The sequence below is a fragment of the Pezoporus wallicus genome, unplaced genomic scaffold (genome assembly GCF_028554395.1).
Source record: "Pezoporus wallicus isolate ANWC-B61680 ecotype Strahan unplaced genomic scaffold, APGP_CSIRO_Pwel_v1 contig_6846, whole genome shotgun sequence".
NCBI classification, from domain to species: domain Eukaryota; kingdom Metazoa; phylum Chordata; class Aves; order Psittaciformes; family Psittacidae; genus Pezoporus; species Pezoporus wallicus.
In genome coordinates, this window is record NW_026636461.1 from 101782 (window position 1) to 122824 (window position 21043).

The window sequence follows — 21043 nt, forward strand, 5'->3', positions numbered from 1 at the left end:
AGTCAGTGCTGCCGGAGTGGGCTCTCGAGTGGGACTCCCCTTTCCTCCGGGCCGGGTTTCCCGTCTGCGAGGTGTCTTTGCGCCGCGGGCGTGCGAAGTGCTGTCAGTTTGCTTTTCTAAAAACGGGTGTTAAAAGCAAGCCAGGCTCCTAAATTTGGGTTTGGGAATTCTTAGCTGCTGTAAATAAACCCGGTTTTCCTACATCTTGAAGAATAGGAGGCACATAAAAATACAAAGCCTTAACAGCCACGTGAGGAAAGCTGTCAAAAAGAGTGTAGTTTTGTCAATTTGCAGTCAAGGGAGATAATAGATACTGTAATTTTCTGTAAGCTAGAACTTCAATAGGGGCAAAAGTATGCGGAATTCTTCTTAAGTGACCTTAAGTTGTTTTTGTGATTTGCTAATTTGTATAAATGATTTCATACTCTACCTATGTATTCTGACTGTAAGGAATTGAAGTGATCCACCACAACTGCAGAAATGTAGGAAGAGATTTTATTTTATTTATTTTATTTATCATTAATGTATTCATTTACGTGTGTAATTACTCATGATAACTTCATCCTAATATCATTAGGGCGTATACTGGGCAATTCAGAAATAAATGCTGTTTGTAGAATCTAGAGATGGTTTGGAAGAGGCATGATGTATGTTGTGACATATCTTGAAGGGTATTTCAGGTTTTATTGGACATGATTATTCAAAGATGAGCTTTGTGTTATGTTGCTGATTGTACTAACTTCTCATTTTCTTTCAGGTACATTGTCAATACTTTGCAGAGGCAATGGAGGTAATGATGCAAACTCTGATGTAATTAAAGCATAAAGAAAAAAAAAGCATTCTTAGCTCTACAGTACTCTGTCAGTATTGTTCAATGCCTAACATTTCAGAAGATGAAAAGGAGAATGGTTCTGGAAATAATGGAAACACTGAAAACAAACCTGGGAAGGAATCCCCAGAAGCTTCTCTTCATGATCCTGTTAAGCCATACTGCATGACAGATGCTTCCACTGTGTCCTTGGTGTCGAGGGGAAATGGGCATTATCCATGGGGATGTCCTGTGACTCATACACGAGAGAAATTTTATACCATCTGCTCAGACTATGCTTTTTTAAACAGAGTAACATCTATTTGTAAGAGCCCAAGTGCTTCAGTTAGTGCCTGTCTGTCAGGCAGTACTGCCTTAAATGTTGGAAATAACACCCCTGGCTTACTCGGAATTCAAACTGGTGCTTCAGATATAATCTACAGTGAAGATGCTAACTTGGAAGGCTTGTCTGGTGACCTTGGAAAGCTTCCCCTGGCATGGGAAATCGACAAATCAGAGTTCAATGGCGTCACCACCAATCTGAAGAACAAAGCAGGTGAGGTGGTGAAGATTCAATGGTATGCTAGGAGACACTTTGTGTTTACAACTTATTTTTGGAGGGGCCTGGTCAGCACACCTATCTCTTGAAGAAGTCCTATAGAAGAAAGCATGTACATCATTTCAAACAACTTGCTTGCTGGGAAAGGAACAAGTGAAATGGGAGGAGTGAAAGTCAGGTGTAGCTGCCTGGGGAAGTGGCTCTAAAACAGGGCTGGCTGCTGCTTAACTGTGTGGGGCTTTTGGGTATTATTTGGGATGGCCTCTGGTTTTGTTTATATTTGTTTGTGTGCTCACCCACCCCTCACACCCTTGGGTTTTTGAAGTGTTTTTTTTTCTTTTAGTAGCACCTAGTGCATTGTGCAGTGATTACTTCTACCTGGTAAGTACAAGTTTGTCACTTGCAAAATGTTTCAAGTTACTTCAGAGATCTATTTTGAAATGAAAGACCTGGTTTATTATGACAAGGGGTAAATGAAGTTATTATAGTTACCTAGGACAACAGTTTATTTCTGTTAGAGAATTGTATTTATTTTTATTTGCTATTTGTATACATTGTTAGGGAGCCCATTTCTTTGCTACCTCCTATGTTCTTTCTCTGCTTGTTCACAGATTGCATCTGTGAATCAAGCACTTGCATATGCACTTGGTTTTCTTTGTCCCATAATCCCTCCACTTAGAAGGCTGTAGATTTTTTTCTTAATGGCTTGGCTAGCTACTCAGATTTCTGCTTTCTCTACCTTAGTATGAAACTGGTTTAGTAAAACTTAAAAACATCTTTGGCAAGTTGCCTTTGCTTTTTCATGTGTACATATAGTGTCCTTTAGTACTAATAAGAAACAAATGGTAGTATCTTACTGTCACTACAGGATGGTCATTTCTGTTAAAATATATGTGGTATGTTTCATTTGGAAGTGATGGCTTCAGAATAGGACAGCAATACTAATGCTCTAGCATGTGGCCAAATTTTTCATTTTCACTGCCTTAGTGGCTTACAAAAAGGAAAAGACCTTGGGGGTATATTATTCTTATTGGACTTGCGTATAATTTTTTATCAGAAAGTTTAGCTGGTTACAGAGTTTGGCCGTGGAAAACGTGTTTCATTAAATTTTTCTGTGCATTTAATGTTAGGAGATGGGAAGTCCATGGTGGTCTAAGTGCCCATTTCTGGGATGGCTGATTTATCGCATTAGAATAATCAGATTGACTGCTCTCTGAACAGTCAGTCAGGTCATCATTAATGCTGTTCATGATCTGAACACAATGATGTTTACAGAGCTGATGGCAGCTTCACAAACCTGTTGACAATCTTGATTATGTATTTGAGCTTTTTCCTTCAATTAATGTTTAGACCCAGTTTGCACTGACTAACACAACCAGCATCTCTATTTGAGGTGTATGCTATTACTAAAAATATTTAAGAAGAAAGATAGGAAAGGCAAACTAGGCATTCGTTTCTGAAATCTGTTTTGCAGGCAACATGAAGAAGCAGGTGACAAAGAAAAAATCTGTAGATAAAAAAAACAAACACCACAGGGAGTGTCCTCAGCGTTCTGCCCTCGAAGATGTGAAGGAGAGGAAAGTGTTGGACCTCCGGAGATGGTAGTGTTTATTAATTGTGTTTAAGATTATCTCCATACTGTTTGTTAGTAAAACACTGTTGCTGGTTATCCGATTTCAAACTTAATAATGTCTTCATACTACTTTTTAAGTAGAAATGGGGATATGTTAAGCATACATACCTGAAATCTCTTACTTTTTACAGGTGGAATAAGAGCTTTCCTCCCATCTGCTGAAATTCATAAATTTTTCTCTGTAAACATTTTTTTTTTTTCTTTCAACAGGGAAAAAAATACGTGGGGATTCGTTGCTGAAAAAAAAACCAAACACCCAAGTTCATTAGCATGGTCAGGCAAAAATTAAAAACACCACTGATATGTTTTATTCCTGATTTTTCTTTTCACTGGGAAATACTTGGCCGGAATATGTCAGTTCTGTACAACCTGTATCATACGAATATAGTTTAGTGTGGGATGTCCCTGCCCATGGTGGGGGGTTTGGAACTAGATGATCTTTTTAAGGTCCTTTCCAACCATAACTATTCTATGATTCTACTAAGTTCATTTAGTTTTTGAATCCATCTGTTTTTTACTGTATGTCTGTGACTTTAGTTTAGACATCTGTATGCCTATGTTAGATATCTGTATGTCTGTGACATCAGTTAGAGTTTGCCTGTGGAATCTGCAACTTGGAATGGCATTTGTTAGTAAATTGGTAGAAGTGCAGTTTAGTACAAGTTTATGTGTCAGAAGAGACTGGATCAAACTGTACATTACTTTAGTACAGAACCATTTTTTCCTAGTGATTTGTGTGAAATAGGGTAGTAATATCTCACAGAGAAATTGCTTAACATGTTTACTTTTTTTTGAGATTGCATTTTTAAATTTTTTATTTATATATTTTTTTAATTTAATTTTAATACAGGTGACATAAAAACATTTAAGATAACATGGCACACAGAAAAGTAGTTCAGGTTGCCCCTGAACTACTAAATCAGGAACACTTACTAAGGTGTTTGAGGTTTTGTTTTGTTTAGGTATTGTGTTAGCCGACCTCAATACAAGACTTCCTGTGGAATTTCATCTTTAGTGTCTTGCTGGAATTTCTTATATAGTACACTGGGAGCTGGAAGGTGAGTCATACATAGACTGCTTTGCCTCTAGAGACTCTAAAAGACATTGCTGATTACTTAATTAAACAATTTTTTTTCTTTTTTCTCTTCCTCTGTCACCTGCCAGTTTACCACCTATTACTCAAGAAGAAGCTTTGCATATACTTGGATTTCAGCCTCCATTTGAAGAGATTCGGTTTGGTCCCTTCACTGGAAATACAACTTTAATGAGGTCTGTTTGTTTTTTGATGTTAATGTATGCAAAATAACATGAAACTGAGAGAGAGAACCTTTACACAGTAGTAGTTCAGTTATTAAAAAAAAAAAGAAATGTGGTTGACAAGTTAACTTGTGACACAGGTTAGTCTTCTTACATTTAGGATAATGAAGCGTACCTGGGTACTCTGACAATACCCTAAAACTTTGCAAAGAGTTTTTTTTCACTAGCCATTTTGCATAGTGCAGTGTTGCTGCACAGATCAGGTGGACATGAAATTCTATTTGATATTTGGTTCAGTTCTTTTAATGGTTGTAGAATGCTCTAATGAATCTGCTCTCCTAGCTAGAAAACTTTTTTCTTTACCTTCATTTTCCTGTTTTTGAAAATGCAAGTTAAAGCCACTGGAACAGCCTGAAAAGGCAATTGATATAGACTAGTAGCTTTATGTAAAACATAATTTAAGAACTGAAAATGAAATAGTGAGTGCTGCATCTTTGCTGCAATTTGGCTGTTCAGGAGATTATATAAAATAAAAAAGAAAAGGTGGGGTTGGAGTCACAGAACACTTGAATTTCAAATTCTGTTTCACTTCTGCCATTTCCTGATCTTGACAAGTTGGGTCTAAAATCTTTGTCCTTTTTATTCTATTGCGCTCATTAGGAGTTTTAGGATTAAACAGGAGCATAGAATCATAGAATAGTTAGGGTTGGAAAGGACCTTAAGATCATCTAGTTCCAACCCCCCTGCTGTGGGCAGGGACACCTTACGCTAAATCATATCACCCAAGGCCTCGTCCAACCTGGCCTTGAACACTGCCAGGGATGGAGCATTCACAACCTCCCTGGGCAACCCATTCCAGTGCCTCACCACCCTCACAGTAAAGAATTTCTTCCTTATATCTAACCTGAACTTCCCCTGTTTAAGTTTAAACCCATTATCCCTTGTCCTATAGCTACAGTCCCTGAAGACTTCCTGCCCAGCATCCCTAAAGGCCCCCTTCAGATATTGGAAGGCTGCTATGAGGTCTCCACACAGCCTTCTTTTCTCCAGGCTGAACAGCCCCAACTTTCTCAGCCTGTCTTCATACAGGAGGTATTCAAGTGCCCTGATCATCCTTGTGGCCCTTCTCTGGACTTGTTCCAACAGTTCCATGTCCTTTTTATGTTGAGAACACCAGAAATGCACACAATACTCCAGGTGAGGTCTCACAAGAGCAGAGGGGCAGGATCACCTCCTTCAACCTGCTGGTCATGCTTCTTTTGATGCAATTAAAGCATATCGTACTTGACTGTTGAACTCCTTGACAGGGTTTTGATCTGTTATCTTCTTTGAGATGGAAAAAAAAATTGCTGTATTCTTGCCTGTTTCATGAGTTGGATTTGATCTAGCTAGTATTTTTGAAGCCAGTGTATAGGGTCTGGCACAAAATGTGGGTGCTGGATTTGAGAATGTGGCAGCAGTCTGACCTTTAATGGTAGCATACTGGTTAGATTAGTGAAAGGTGTCATGAAAACTTCCTTTAAGAGACTTACATCCGGATTTTTTATCTCTAGGAATATGTCAGGGTACAGCAACCCTTATAGACCAAGCTGAAAAATCTTTATGTAAACAGTGTATGCAAATGTTAAACTTGTAATTTGTCTTACTTTTCCCCCTTGAGTGCTCTGTGTGCTGCAGAAATGTTACCTTATTAGGTTTTTTTATTTCCCGGTTAAATCATTTGTAAGTACTGGGCAGGTTGGTAAAAAGGAGGGCTGGGAGCCAACCCCGTCACCTGACATAGCTTTATGCCTGAGGTATTATCTTCAGAGATATGAATTTGAATCTTCTGATGTGGAAAAATTGCAGACCTGTCTTCACTTACTGCTGCTGTGAGGAGTTACAGTATGAGACTTGTGTAACACTTGGGCATTGTGAAGCTTATGTGACAGAAGCCCAGCATGGTCTCACTTGAAGGGTCATGCCTTCTGGTGTCTTACAAGATTCTCTTTGTGTAGCTTACAAATCATGGTTGAACACTGACATCTCAGAACCTGAGTATCTTTCTAAAGGCTGAGTAATTAGTTAGAGGTGACTTGACTAAACACAAATAGGACCAACATTTCACATTCAGCCCTTTTGTTATTATGGATTCACATTGGGTCTGAAAAAGCAAAATGAAGGGAAAGGCTTTAGTATGTATTATCTCTCTAGGATATGTTAAGTTTTGTTTCTATTAGGGTACCATGGCTATCTACAGTTTATATACTAGTGTGGTAGGTACTTAGTAGCCCTCCAAGACTTTTTTTCTAAACTGTCCAGCAGGAGAAAAATGGGAGTAAAGAAAATTGCATTTAATTACTCTTTTGAGTTACTACAATCTTTAAGCTTATTGTTTCAGATGGTTTAGGCAAATAAACGATCACTTCCATATCAAGGGATGCTCGTATGTTCTGTATAAACCTCATGGGAAGAACAAGACAGCTGGAGAAACTGGTACGTAGCTAATTCTAAAGCATTCATCTTATAGGGTGTAAACTGAAAAATCCTGCAATATGTAGCATTTGACAGGACAAAACCAGTAAGTAGTACTTCCAGTTTGAGATAAGCTGTCAAATAGCTCCAAGTTGCCTGATTTTTCTGGTTTTACTTTTTCTCTTATTTTGCTAAAACTTTCATTTGTAGTTTTATTTTGATAAAATATATTCTGTACTATATATTCTGCTGTCACAGAACTGGAATTTTAAGGTGTTCAGGAGGGCACTGCACATCCAGGTCTTGGTATCCTATGTGAGAATTCTGTCTTAGTGCCTTTTCTAGTCTTTCCCTGGAACTGAGCACTGCGGTCACATTACAAAATATTGTATGCCCAAATGTGGAATGCGTTCCTGAGACTAGGAAGCTCCAGGAAGGACACGATACTAAAATGTTTAAAACCTTTTAGGGGTTTTAGTACTGACGTGTGCCATATCTAACTTGGGGCAGTGGGACTGCATTGTGTTCCAGTGTGTATTTTGTTTCCTTTTTTGCACAACAAGTAATTTTTAATGTAACTTTGATCTAAATGGAATGCGTACTTTATATTCCGTTTCCCTAGTACAGATTACATGGCAGATAGTATTTAATTTCCTGCCTGCTATAAAAAAACCCAAACCAAACAAGAAGTTTGAAATCAAAACTGTATTTTGTGCATGCCTGTCAGGTCGTGTACTCTAGCTTAAAAAGCAATGTAACTGTTCTATATTATCAGATAGGTCTTTTTTTTTTTTTGCTGAATGTGTTGTGCTGAATCCAAAGCTGTCTGCCTTGTAACCTGATCTTTCTTTGCAGCTGCAGGGGCCCTTGCAAAGCTAACGCGTGGACTGAAAGATGAATCAATGGCCTACATCTACCATTGCCAAAACCATTATTTTTGCCCAATTGGGTTTGAAGCAACCCCAGTAAAAGCCAGCAAAGCCTATAGGTAAGATACTGTGTTTATGTTTGCTTTAATGACGGAAACATACAGAAAAATTCACTACAAGTTGGTACCATTTTTTATCCCTAGATAACATTTCAGTGTATGTTGTAAAAGCATTTATGTCTGAACTAGCAAAACACTGCAGTGTGATTTGAAAGGATTGATTTAAAATGAAACACAACTACGCAGACTAAATTGAGAGAACTCAAACAGAAAACTATGACTGGTACTAAGAAATTATTTAGGTACATTTTAGCCGGGTATAGAGAGGGTAGTTACTTACCTGAAGGACAAGTTGGAGGTAACTAGTCTGAAGAATAAAACCATATGGGTTGAAAAAAGACAGATGTTTTCTAAAGGGAAACAAAAGAAGTAAGTGTGTGTTGTGTATGTGTGTGGTGGGATTTTTCTGTAGTGATAGTAATCCACTGTGAAGCAGGTGTGATAAAATCTGCACTTAAAGAAACGGTGTGTATGGTGAGAACAGGGGATGTGTAGGTACTGCAGGATGGTGGTTACATACTTTTTTTGCAGTGTTGACTAATAATGATGATAAACTGTAACTACTGGAGTGTAAGGCTTAGAAGACTAAAAATACCTGAATAATTTATTACCAAGAATTGGTAGGGGGTAGGGAGAGGAGCTAGAAGAGGTCTCTGGCATATCACAGTATGTTTGGCTTTTTTAAACAATGCTTGGAACGCTGAAGCACTTCTCAAAGACCATGTGAAACTTAATATGCCAGTTGGTTTAGAATAAAAATACAATTACCTGAATAATTCCAGGTTTGTCAAGGTAACATTGCTCAGGATAAAATAATGGAATGGTTTATACAGATTTCAATTAAATATAGGTTTTAAAAGAGGATAATATAATTGATACTCATACTGAGTTTAGGGAAAGTCTTCCATTAAACCCACAAATTTTAAATTTGAAAAATTTCATAATCTTGAGGCAATTTATCTTTGCTTTTATAAGGCATTTAACTTGCTGCTGTTTGATATGCTGAGTAGTTTCTTTTCCCTCAGAATCAAACTGTTTTTCCTCTCTCAGAGTAGTGACAAACACAGTATGTAGTGGAGGTTTCTGCTGGACTTTATCAAGGTTCAACTGTTGGTTGGTATTTATAAGTAGTATCATTGAGCCCAAGAAGGCAATCCCTGGCAAAATTAGTAGATACCAATAGTGGGGAATGCTAAACAATGACAAGAATAGGTCACTGATGTAAGGTGAGCCTCAGTCTTGCAGTCTGCTTACCAAGCAGTCTACCCTTGGCTGTATTGAAGGTGTAGAGTCACATCACAGAGTGGGGAATGCTAAATCTACCTTTTAGAGTTCAAAATGGTATTTTTTTTTGGAGGTAATAAAGCATAATCACCTGAATCTAATTTGTTCCCAGTGTGAGTCTGACCATAGGGTTAATGAAAGCTTTTAGTATATGAATAGAAGAATACAGAAGCTTATTCCACTGACATGCAACGTGAGTTAGAAGAGTGTGGAAAATATGTCCAAAATAGAAGTCCCACTGCATTAGTTTGCTTAAGTTTACTGAAAGGTTAATGTCTTGCTTGCTTGATCAGTTACTAAGAATCTGCTTTAAAGAGCAGAGGAAAAAAAAAAAAGCATTTACTGGATAAAAAAAGCAGTTTGAGAAACAGTATGATGCAGTGTGTGGAAATTCAGTATACCTTACATCTAGTTTGAATTTATATTGTTTAGCAGTGAGCAAGAACAAAAATTTTGATACTTTACCTGTGGTTGAAAGGGATTCTCAGTTACTAGTGATGTTATTTTAAAGCAAATATTAGACTTTAATCCTAACAACAGATCTCTTCTAACAATGTAACATGAAGTAATGACTTCAGGGAACTTTTATAGCCTCATTTTTGCCTGGAGCTCTGACCAGAAGAACATCCTGTTCTTTTTGTATCTTCTAATATCTTATTGGGAAAAAATATGTTTGAGAAGCACTATCAGTAGATTCTGCAGCAGTTCTTGTTTACCTGATTTTGCATTCTGGTTATAAAGGAAACCTTTTATTTAAAAATCAAGCTAAGTAATGTTAAAATCCCAAAAGAAATAGGCTGAGCTTAGGAGTCAGTTCTTAGGTCACCCACAGACTTTCTATATGATCTTAGGTTGCTGGATTTGGACTCGGGAGACCTAGGTTCAGTTCCCAGTTCAACCACAGACTTCCAGTGTGACTTTAGGTAAGTCAGTTAATCTGTCCTGTGTCTTGGTTTCCCATCTGTACAATGATGGCATACATTTTTATTTTGCAGAGAGTTTTATAAGTAACAAATTACTACAAGAGTAAGGCTATGTGCTGTCTAATACCCTAGGCAGAAAAATCTCAGCTTTTGTCACAATTGAAGCTGAAGTAGTGTTTCATGGGATAGTTAGACACAGGAAGTCACAGAGCAGTCCTTTGTATCTCATCAGTCTGCTCTGATGTCTGTCACAAATTTTCCCTGGCAAAGTTACTTCAGGCTTTGAGTTTCTTGGAAGTTGCTTACAAACTTGGAACTAGTGTCAGTTGAGGTTTTGTTTTTTAATATGTGGTACTGTATCCTTAGGAGGAAGCAGTTGAAGTTGCCAGTTGATTTCTTACTGGTTACTCTGCAGCTGTTAGTAACAACTGTCATCTGGGGTATAGTTGAAAAACAGTGGAGGGGCTCTTCCGTGACTCTGTTAGACATGACAGATAGGGAGAAAGATGTTTGTTTGGATCTTACACTATACTGCCTTTCATCCAAGAAACACTTATTTTATGAAGGTCTGTCTTTTTCCCAAATAATGAGCAATAGCTTCTGTCTTGTTCCTAGCTTCTCCCAGGACTTGTGAAACAAAAAGTTTCCCCATATGCAATTGCAACACTGTTTATAGCACAGGAACTGGTTTTTAGTTTGGCTGAGGAAACAATTTTAAACACTAAACAATCCTAAAAAGAACAATATAAATGTTTATCTCTCTTTTTTGTATGCACAGTAAATCTCACTAGGATTGTATCTTCTATTGAACAGAGGTCGTGTCTTGCAGCAAGAAGTAGAATATTGGATCTTAATTGGAGAGCCGAGCAGAAAACATCCGACAATACACTGTAAAAGGTATGTTACTTGGTAAGAATATAAACCAATATGGGTTTTTCCAGACTGATTTATATTTCTCTGCTAAGGGTCACCTAGTGACATTTTAGTTCTTTTGAGTGAGTATACTATAGTTTTAACAGAAGCAGGTGCTTTAGTGAGAAACTTCATGTTTTGACCTCTAGGCTGGCTCTACAGTTTTGTATCGTGGCAGGACATGCATGAGCTACTGAAAGCCAAATCCTGTTTCTCTTGTTTGAGTGTGATGCAGCTCACATTAGTCAGGAAGATGCCTCAATTGTCTGTGATCATGCCAAATGTGATTTACAGGCTGTACAGAACTTGGAGGTGTTTATGTGTAGTTGAGGACATATACAGGCTGTGTCTGGGGTGCGCACATGGTATTATGCTGCTACCAAGATCTCCTAGTTCAGGTGCAGGTACAGCCTTTGCTCAGTTGTGTTATTAGCTTATAGAATCATAGGGTTGGAAAGGACCTTAAAATCATCTAGTTCCAACCCTCCTGCCATGGGCAGGGATTTTAAAAATAAAAATCTATGAATTAAAACAATATATTTATTTTGTATGAGCTCTGGCTCATACAAAATTGGTGTCTCAACTAGACAAACAGAACAGTTAAAAAAATACTGTTTCTCAAGAAACCAATTCTGTGGTTAAAACATAAACTTTAGCAAATAGCTTCTCTGCCAACCCTTGAGTTAATTATGGAGTGATTTTTCTTGATGTATTAGGAAAAGAGCTGTGAAAAAGTAATAATAATAAAGAAATCATACAGTTTCTGCTTTGCTTATTCTTTATTCTCTCATTTTTTTGAAAAATTGAAAGTGTTTGTCTGACGGCTTCATAGCCAGTCCAATCTAACCCAGTACCTAAAGGCCACATATTTTTGTTTGTTTGTTTTGTCAGTGATGTGACTATGTCAATAACTGTAAATAGCTGGATATTTTGGACAAATGAAATTAAGTGCAACAAAATAAAAATCGCAATTATGCATGGGGCTGCTGTGCTGAGAAGTGGCATCCTATACATCCCACTGACAGGATTTTGTCCTGTGGTATATAAGCTACAAATGATTAGAGGAAAAGGTTTCTGAAACATACTGCAAACCTTTGTAGTATTATTTCTGACTGTGGAGACAAATTCTTCCTGCTACTATCCCAATGAGAACTAGCAGAAAGTTCAATGCTCAAGATAGGAGGGCAAGGTTTGGCGTAGAAATGGATTTTCTGAACTTGGAGGTGGTGTTGGAGAGAAGGTGGTAATTACACATTTACAGAAATGAAAAAGCAAAGTGTAGGCTTAAAGAGGTCTGGGATATGGGGACACTTACTTCAGTTGGACAAGAAGAAGTTGTGAAACTCTGAAGAGCTGGATGAATGGGGAATGGTTGAAATGACAGTTTGTTACAGATGGGAATTAGATACAAAGGAGGAGTGAGTTATGGTAAGAGCTGTCTGGTGAAAACATGTTTAGTGGGTGGAAAAAAAAACCCGAACAGATAAGAATTTTAAAAAAATTGTATGAAAGGGGAAGAGAGGATTAAATACGTAAAAACTAGTGTTTCTCCTTGCCTAAACCACACTTTGCTTCTTCCTTTCACAAACTGATGAATTGGTAAGGGTCCACAACTAATAACTCATGGTGCTCTTTTACTCATTTTGGAAGATGTTCCCAAGAGCAGGAATAACAACTGTGAATGCTTTGTTTAAAAGTGACACTTTAGATGTCACTTAGATGTCTCTAATACTGAGGCTTTTACATCTTTACACATTTATCTTTAAATCACTAGTAAGACTGTTTAAAGCTGCAGATCTGTATTTGCATGTGTGTGTACGTGAGTCTTAGTAGTGCTGAGGTTTCATCGATGCCAGCCGAGTGGTAATAATATTATTCTGTAGGTGGGCAGATATTGTCACTGACCTAAACACCCAAAATCCAGAATATCTAGATATTCGTCACCTAGAGAGAGGATTGCAGCATCGAAAAACAAAGAAGGTAAGGTAAACTTACAAAGGTGGGAGGAAGTACCTTACACTGTTGAAGTATGAATAACTTCACTAAAAGAAATTTGTTACAAAGTATTGTTGAAGGCCAAAATCAAATGTGGGTACTTGCATACCAGAGTTATTTATATTTATTTGCAGGACAAGACACAAAGCAGTAGCAGCCTGGCATTTGGAAGGATGAACCAGGCTATCTGCATATACAATATATGTAATCACAATATTTAACCTCGTTGGCTTAAAATGTAGCTACAGCAAGTATAGAAATACTCTACAGATAAAATACAGACAGATCCTTTTGGTACATGACCTTCTAGCTACATGTAAGAAGGAAAGAAAGTACAGTCAAGGAGGATCAAGCATAAAAGAATGCCTGCGTTAGTCTTGAGCAGACTTCGTGGGTCAGAGATGTATTTTCAGTTTGCACATTGAAAGTCTATGGGAAATAATAGGTTGGAAGAGATGATTTCAAATGTGGAGACCCTATGGAAGACCATGTCAGCAAGATGAGAAGGGACCAGAACAGGTATTTATGTGAGGGTGGCTGGAGATAAAAAAAAGGTTAGCAGAAGCTGTTATACTAGCCAGTGAAAGATAAAAGTGATAACTTTAAAACACAAGAAAGAAGGCAGTAATTGAACCTGGGGAACAATCAAAATTGATTGAGCAGAGTTGTTTGTTTGTGGATATGGTTTTTGTGGGTTGTTTTGTTTGTTTGTGTGTGTGTTGTTGAGGGTTTTTTGTTTTCCTTTTTTAAAGAATTCTGTTACCCACCAAGATGTTAATTTCAGATATCCTTGTATGTTATAAATGCGACTGTGTGCATTTAACCTTTTTACTTTGGTTAGGTCGGAGGAAATCTTCATTGCATCATTGCCTTTCAGAGACTTAGCTGGCAAAGATTTGGTCCTTGGAATTTTCCATTTGGAAATGTTAGACAGGATAAACAATCCCAAACACCAGGACAAGGAATTTCCAAATCTGAGAGTGAAGACAATATCTCTAAGAAACAACATGGACGACTGGGTCGATCATTCAGTGCTAGCTTTCATCAAGAATCTACATGGAAGAAATCTAATTTTCGTGAGAGGAGGAATAGTGGGTATCAGAGTTACAATGACTATGATGGAAATGATTAAAATTAACTTTAGTTAATAGAGTTGATATATTAAAGTTAGTTTTAATCAAGACATATTAGGCATCTACTAGTCCTAGAATAAGTATGAATAGAAGTTATGGTACAAGATACATCTTCATAATTATTAAATAAATCTAATTATAGGATTGCAGTGGATGAGATCTGACGTATAAGCTGACAGATAAGCACAGGTTATTGTACTTTTGCAATCAAAACTAAATATGACTGCAAAATCAATCATTTCTTTTGAAATAATTGTATTATGTCCTCATCTGTGAAAGCAAAAGAGCAGATTGAAATTAATCAATGTTATAAGCAGGCTTCATTGAAAATACTTAGTATGCAAAAGCATGGAAATTTATGATATGACTTTATAAAAAGGATTGTTCTGCAAGTTATGTAAAGGTAAAAGCAAACATTGCCTTCCTTTCGAACACTCCATTTTATTGAGGCTGCCCATATCCAGTGAAAAGGAAAAAAAAAATCATACAGGTTAGAAAACCTTGTCAGATTTACACAGTGAATGTACATTCTCTATTTAGTGCCCAGTGGATTTCTGTCAGTCAGATAATCATATTTCGTCAGGCAGCTCTCAGTTTCTTTTCCCTTAGCTGGATACCTGTTTCAGACTGAGATGAATCGCCTGTGGTGGGGAATGTTTGAGGATGGACCTTCTATACTGCTTGTGCTCTGTGGGTACAGTGACTGAATTCTTACCCTGGAGCCTCTTTAGAACTCAGACTCACTTAACACAAGCTTACAGAATGCAGTGTTAAAAAGCTGCGTTTGCCATTAGCCAAATGAGCTAGCTGAACACTGCATTCTGTTGGCAGTTCTTTTCCTTGTTCATTCTTGAAACCTCTGTCATTTTTCTGCCGCTCTTTTAATTTTTGTGTGAAGGGGATGCAAGTGCTGAAAGCTGCTTGCAGCCCTGATGACATAACTCTTGGCCAGCAAAGTTGCTCAAGTTTTTTCAGGTGTCCCTCTGCAGTCTCCTTTTTCTTTTTCCCTAATTTGAAATTTATCCAATCGTTTTCCCAAACACATCTCAGTGGTTGCAACTTTCTGTGTACAGACGTTCATACCTGCTCAAGGATTAATTTTTTGACATAAAAAGATTTGTCATGGAATGCAGGGGTTTTGTAGGTCACTGCTTTTGTTAACCAAAAGAAAAAAAGGGACACTTTTGTTCATTCAATAAAATTTGTTTTCTACTTTGTTGTTTGCTTATCATTTGCCTTGGGAATGGAGACCTAACGTTTAGTGGAGGTTTTTGGGAAAGTGGGTAAGTGAAGGATCAGGACTGAAACTCCTGCTCAGCAAAAAGTAGTCCTGAAGGCAAGATGTCTTTGCTGATAAGCCTGTGCAGCCACTGTGACTTCTAATACTTAATTTCCTAAAGTGTGCAGGCTGATGACTGAGCAAAACCCATGGCTTTTGAAAATTTATTTTCCAGATGAGCTATTTTCAGACTTTATTTCTACAAGGTGAATTTGGGCTGAGGCCTCAGATTTCTTTAGAATACTGTAGTTGTGTTCTTTAGGGGACTTCAGGCTTACGTGAGTTACACAAAAGTCTCAAGTTTTGCTTAATAATCAGTTGCGCTGAGGAACTCCCCTCTGACAGTAGCCTGTTACTTTATTTTGCTTCTGGGTACACTTCAATGAAGTGCATAGGATATTCCATCCTTCCGGCATTGCCAAGATGCAGGTCCCTGGGGACCAGTAGCTGGGAGCTTTCCTAGGGATTCCCGGTGGGAGCCGTTTGGGGCGGGGGTGCAGGGGGAATGTGTAGGAGAGAGCACAGGCCGAGGGAAAACCATGTTCAGAGACACAAAAATACTACGTGGGCGAGGTGGTGTGTGGCATTTCACCCTTCCCGTGGGCAGGCGTGGAGCCAGCCCGCCTCAGGCGCTGCCGCACCACCTCGGTTTCCCCTTCTGGGCTTCCCCACAGGCGGCTGCAGCCGTGGGGTCCATCTGCAAGGGCGGCGGGAGTCGCTCACCTACGGCCGCTAGAGCCGCTGGGAATGATGCTGGAACCGTCCCGTCCCGTAGCCCGGCCAAGAAGCAAGCCCTCCACAGCCCCACACCGCAGTCCATCGTGGCGCATGCTTCAGCGGGGCGGGGCGAGGCGGGCCGGGGCGGGGTGGTGCATGCGCAGGCCGCGGGCGGGTCTGCGAGGGACTTCAAGGCCCTAGGCCGCTGGTGACGTGTTTGGCTTTGGGCTTGGCGGTTGACACCGCCCTCAGGTGAGCGCAGCCGTGCTGTGACCGGTACTCTTCCGCCCTCCCTCGGGCCGGGCCGGGCCCGGCACCTCTGCCTCCCTTCGTGGTCCGCCTCGCCGCGGTGCGACTCAGTGTGTCCCTGGGCCACGGAGGTCTGACGGCCGGCCCGCAGCAGCTGTAACGCCGCGCTTGAGCGCAGTTCTACAGGCTTTTGGCGTACCGCCGGCTGAGGGAGGCTTTCGGAACCGGCTGGAGGGGCTCCCGGGCGGGCTTCCTCTCCCCAGTCTGCCGCCTTGCCTGTGGTTGTGGTAGTAACGCGTTCGCATAATAAGGTGTACGTGGAGCGTATAACCTTTGGGTTATTCCTTTCGTTCCTCCTAGAGTCTCTCTGAGTAGCTAAGAGAGGGCAATGGGAGTTCAAGGACTTTGGAAGCTGCTTGAATGCGCTGGGAGACCGATAAACCCTGAAGTTCTAGAAGGAAAAATTCTTGCCGTTGGTATCCTTTGAGTAAGCTGAGGAACCGGATTTGCGAAGGAGAGTGTTTTAATTATTGCTCTTATTTCTGCCTCATTATCTTATTTATGTGCTTATTTCTGTTTTAAAACATGACCATATGTTGATAAATAGATCTTATACCCTATTATATGTGGAACACTAAGCTTTTTTTTCTTCTTTTTTTTTTAAAAAGGGGTCTTTTACTAGGTTCCTTACACAAGTGTTGGGCTGTAGGATTTTGTGCTTTATCAATTAACGTGCTGCTCTCAGTAGGATTATAAGATGAAAAAATGTAAACACTTACTGTACCACCTTTCTCATCATATATACTTGGTTCAATACTGGAAAGATGTGGAAAGAAATTACCCTTTGTTTATTTGTAAGAGTACCTGGGGAGGTACTACTTGCTGCACAGTTATTTCAGCTCTCGTTTTTGTCCAGGGCAATAGGGGCAAGAATTTTTTCTTAAGTTTGCAAGTATTTGGGTAGTCTTGGTTTCAGTAATCAAGCCTGGAATAGTAGGCAAAGCCCTATTAGTCAAATACGTGCACTTTATAGAAACTATTAATATGGTATATGCATAAGGTGGCACATTTTTTTCTTCTTAACGATTCTTTCAAGATATCAGTATTTGGTTAAACCAAGCAATAAAGGGAGCCAGAGATCGCAGTGGTTATTCCGTACAAAATGCTCACCTCCTCACTCTGTTTCGTCGACTTTGCAAGCTACTGTTTTTCCGGATTCGACCCGTCTTTGTTTTTGATGGAGGGGCCCCACTTCTGAAGAGGCAAACCTTGGTAAGTGCCTTACCTGTGTCATTGTAGTGCAAAATAGGGTGTATGTTTGTTAATGCTAAGTAGCCATTTTCAATTTCCTTGTTATTCCTCTTATGCACTGTGAGGATGGGGGGCTTGAAGTGCACTGCTGTGCAGATGTTCTTTGCAGTCTCACTCTTTGGTACACCTGTTGGAGCATGCAGCACCTCCCTTTTGATATATTCAGGTTTGATTTGTGTAGAAACTGGGTTGTAGAGATATAGATGATGGTATAAGCCGTGGTGTAGGTGATGGTCTAGCTTTAGAATGAACCTGAACACTGTACTTACAAGCGTTGGTACCCAAAAGCTGAAAACTGTTCCTGGGTCCCAACAGAGGAAATCAACATAGAGAGATCTGGAGGACCTGAAGATTATGTCCCCACTGACGTAGGATGAGTTAGGGGTTGCTCATAGGCTCAGCACACAGAATTATAACAGTAATTTGCCAGATTTGTATCTTCAGCATCCAACAAAATCCTGTTGGCGTTTATCATATTTTCACAGGCTCAGCGAAGACGAAGAAAGGAAATCGCCAGCCATGATTCCAGGAAAACTGCAGAGAAACTCTTGAAAACATTTCTGAAGAGACAAGTTATCAAAAATGCTCTTAAGGGCAAGAGGCAAGAATAAAAAGTATTTTACCCTTGTTTGTAAGTGTCAGGGAAATTTTTGTGTAGCTGTTAATCACTGGAGTTTTTTTCTTTCCCTAAGCCATGAAGCCTTTCCCAGTATTACAGAAGTTCGAAGAGAAGAAATTGATGACATATATGTATTGCCGCCTTTACAAGAAGAAGAGAAGAACAGGTAGGTAGAATTAACTTAAATGGCAATAATAAACTGATAAAAATACAAACCACATTTTTTTGATGCTGCTGGAAGACCTGTGACCCATGAGGCTCCATTATCTATAAGGTATATCTTTGTTTTATGTCAGTTTCTTTTGGAGAGTTTAGTTTATAGGTGTGGGTACCCAGGCCTTCTAGTTATTTATGCAAAAATAACAAGCACCTTAGAGTCCACAGGTTAAATTTTAAATTGGATTAATGTTTAAGGATGAAAGTGCTGCCTCAGTCTGTGTGACTAAATGGAATGGACTGTTCAAGCTTGAGTAGCTGGGGTGTGTGGCAGCTTTATTCCCTTCATTTAGTAGTGCAGACATGTTCAGCAGAAGTAGGCTTTGTATGAACTTGTCAAACTTATGACACCTTAAGTGATATTAGGTGGGAATGTGGAGGATTACTCTTTGCATATCTCATATATACTTTAAGCTCTGACCAAATAAGAATGAGGTAGACTTAAACAGTAACAGTTGTCTCAATCTAGTTTTAACTGACAAAAGTCTTGCTTTCTGTTCAGATCTTTTTGGCTTGTGTATGCATTTATATGTGTGCACATGAGTGTGTGTATGTATATGTGTATGTATATTTGTATGCAAATTTTTGTACTTGGTGAAGTGATGACTAAGGTCCTTTTGCTTAAAATAAGAACTTTATTTTCCTAGGTAATTATCTATAATTTTTTTTTCTTTTTTCTCATTGTGATTTTTAGCTCAGAGGAGGAAGATGAAAAAGAATGGGAAATAAGAATGAATCAAAGAAAGATGTTGCATGTAAGTGCATCCTAATTGAACTATTACTGTGAATAATCCTCTCATTCATGTGCTATGCCTAAAAGACAAACAAAAAGATTAGAAAAAGAACGGAAGTGTCTGGGGAGGTATGGGTCCTACTATAGTGTTAGTTATCAAGCAAATAAGTTAGTTATCAAGCAAATAAGTCAATTTTCAGTATTCTGTGTATTCCTGCTAATAAGGAAGTACAAATGTATTTATGTATTTTTCTCCACAGCAGAAATACAGCAGAATAGGAATTTTGTATGGTATCTTTCTTTTCTGACTACTTTCTTTGGATATGTGGAGAAGAGATTGTTTCGTGTATGATATAAGTGAAATGTATGCATTTGTGCACGTGTTTGCACACATAAGACAGCATATTTAACAAAATTCCTGTTCTTCTCCAAATAAGAACTGATACTGAAGCACCCCAGTCCTTGAGTTTTCACAAATAAATTCTGTATTTCCCTCTGATGTGCTGATCTCATGAGAAGAGAAATATGTAATCTAAGAAGATGGCACAGTAGATAATAAAATTATCTCTGTTTTCATCAAAGAAAGCAAATGAACAAGAAAATCCCCAACAAAAACTCTTGAAACTTGGAAATACTGTTTATCTTTGAAGTAGTTCATATTAAGGAGAACCTCCTTGGAAGGATAAAATCAGATTACCTGAGGCTGTAGGACCTTCTGTGATTTAGACTTATCTTTTTGTAAAAAAGAATAAACTCAAGTTTCTCTGTATAGAGTACATCAACAATTATGCATTTTATTTTATTAGGTAGTTATCTCATTTGGTTTGGTTTGGTTTTGGCTTTTTTTTGTGGGATTGGTTTGTTTGTTTTGTTTTTTTTTTTGTTACTTTTTGTTTGGTTGATGTTTGGTTTTTTTTTTCCTTAACTGTTTTCTTCACAGTAGCAAGAAAGGTTTTGGGTGTGGGTGGTTGTTGTTTGAAATGATGCTCTAAATATTTTATTCTTGCTGTGCTGTAATATAAAATAGATGTTTATGTTGTTTTCCATTTTTATAGGAAGCATTATGTGAAAATCCTCAGTCTGTAGATATTGAATCAGAAGATTTCAAGAACCTGCCTCCTGAAGTAAAATATGAGATCTTGACTGAGATGAAAGAATTTACAAAACGAAAAAGAACATTTTTTGAAGCAATGCCAGAGGTAATATTTAAAATGGTTTTTAAGCCGTCAGAATGGAGCTATTGCCATTAATGCAGATGAATATTACATAAGAGTATCCCATCTGGAAAGTTTTACCCCCAGGCCTGTTTAATAGGAGATGTTACATTGAGAGGAAAAAGCCCCAATGAGATAATGACTCTTAACAGAGACTTCATGTTTGTCTATTCAAAACCCTATCCTAAAGTATCCAGGAGTGCAGCAGTCACTAAAAGACAAATGTTACCTGCTTAAACCTGTTACCTCTCCAGAGCGTGGGAGATAAACCTTCTTAAAAGGTGCAGCTACATGGAATTTTATTTAAATTGACTTGTTTATTTCTTTGTTTTAAGGAATCCAATGCCTTTTCCCAGTACCAGCTTAGAGGTTTGCTTAAGAAAAGCAGCCTCAGTCGGTGCATAGAAAATGTACAGAAAGAACTGAATCAACAGCACACTGGTGAAATCCAAACACAATATGAAAATGAAGGTGGTTTTGTGAAAGAAGTGGAATATAGAAAGGTAGTCTCGGAGGATACTTCTCACTACATCCTAATAAAGGGTACGTTGGGTCTTAATTTTGTAAAACCTCTTGTTTGGTATCTGCAGTCTACAGCTCTGTTTAAAAAAAATCCCAAACCCTGATTATTGTTTGAAATTGTATGAAATTGGTACCTTACTGTTAGGCACAATTAACTATGATCTGTAAGTGTGTAGAAAACTGGTCTATTAATCTTTATACAATGATGTTCATTCTATAAAATGTAATGTTAGTATA

The 21043-nt window shown here is 38.5% G+C and overlaps 1 protein-coding gene across 5 annotated transcripts in view; it reads left to right on the top strand.

Annotated features, from left to right (window-relative positions):
* The window catches only part of BIVM (basic, immunoglobulin-like variable motif containing), a 31302-nt gene that overhangs the window by 722 nt on the left and 9537 nt on the right, over positions 1-21043 (top strand). For 2 of the 5 annotated variants that reach the window (XM_057400332.1, XM_057400333.1), the window contains exons 2-11: positions 758-1364; positions 2842-2968; positions 3963-4058; positions 4165-4269; positions 6638-6732; positions 7567-7699; positions 9835-9906; positions 10720-10803; positions 12702-12798; positions 13655-15158. In XM_057400332.1, coding sequence (XP_057256315.1) covers positions 875-1364; positions 2842-2968; positions 3963-4058; positions 4165-4269; positions 6638-6732; positions 7567-7699; positions 9835-9906; positions 10720-10803; positions 12702-12798; positions 13655-13945 — 1590 coding nt within the window. In that variant the 5' untranslated portion in view covers positions 758-874 and the 3' untranslated portion in view covers positions 13946-15158. Of the gene's footprint in view, positions 1-757; positions 1365-2841; positions 2969-3962; positions 4059-4164; positions 4270-6637; positions 6733-7566; positions 7700-9834; positions 9907-10719; positions 10804-12701; positions 12799-13654; positions 15159-16456; positions 16668-17287; positions 17464-17987; positions 18104-18194; positions 18288-19031; positions 19093-20125; positions 20270-20619; positions 20828-21043 lie in introns of those variants that run through there. The other 3 variants (XM_057400335.1, XM_057400334.1, XM_057400336.1) reach the window with 3 other exon arrangements.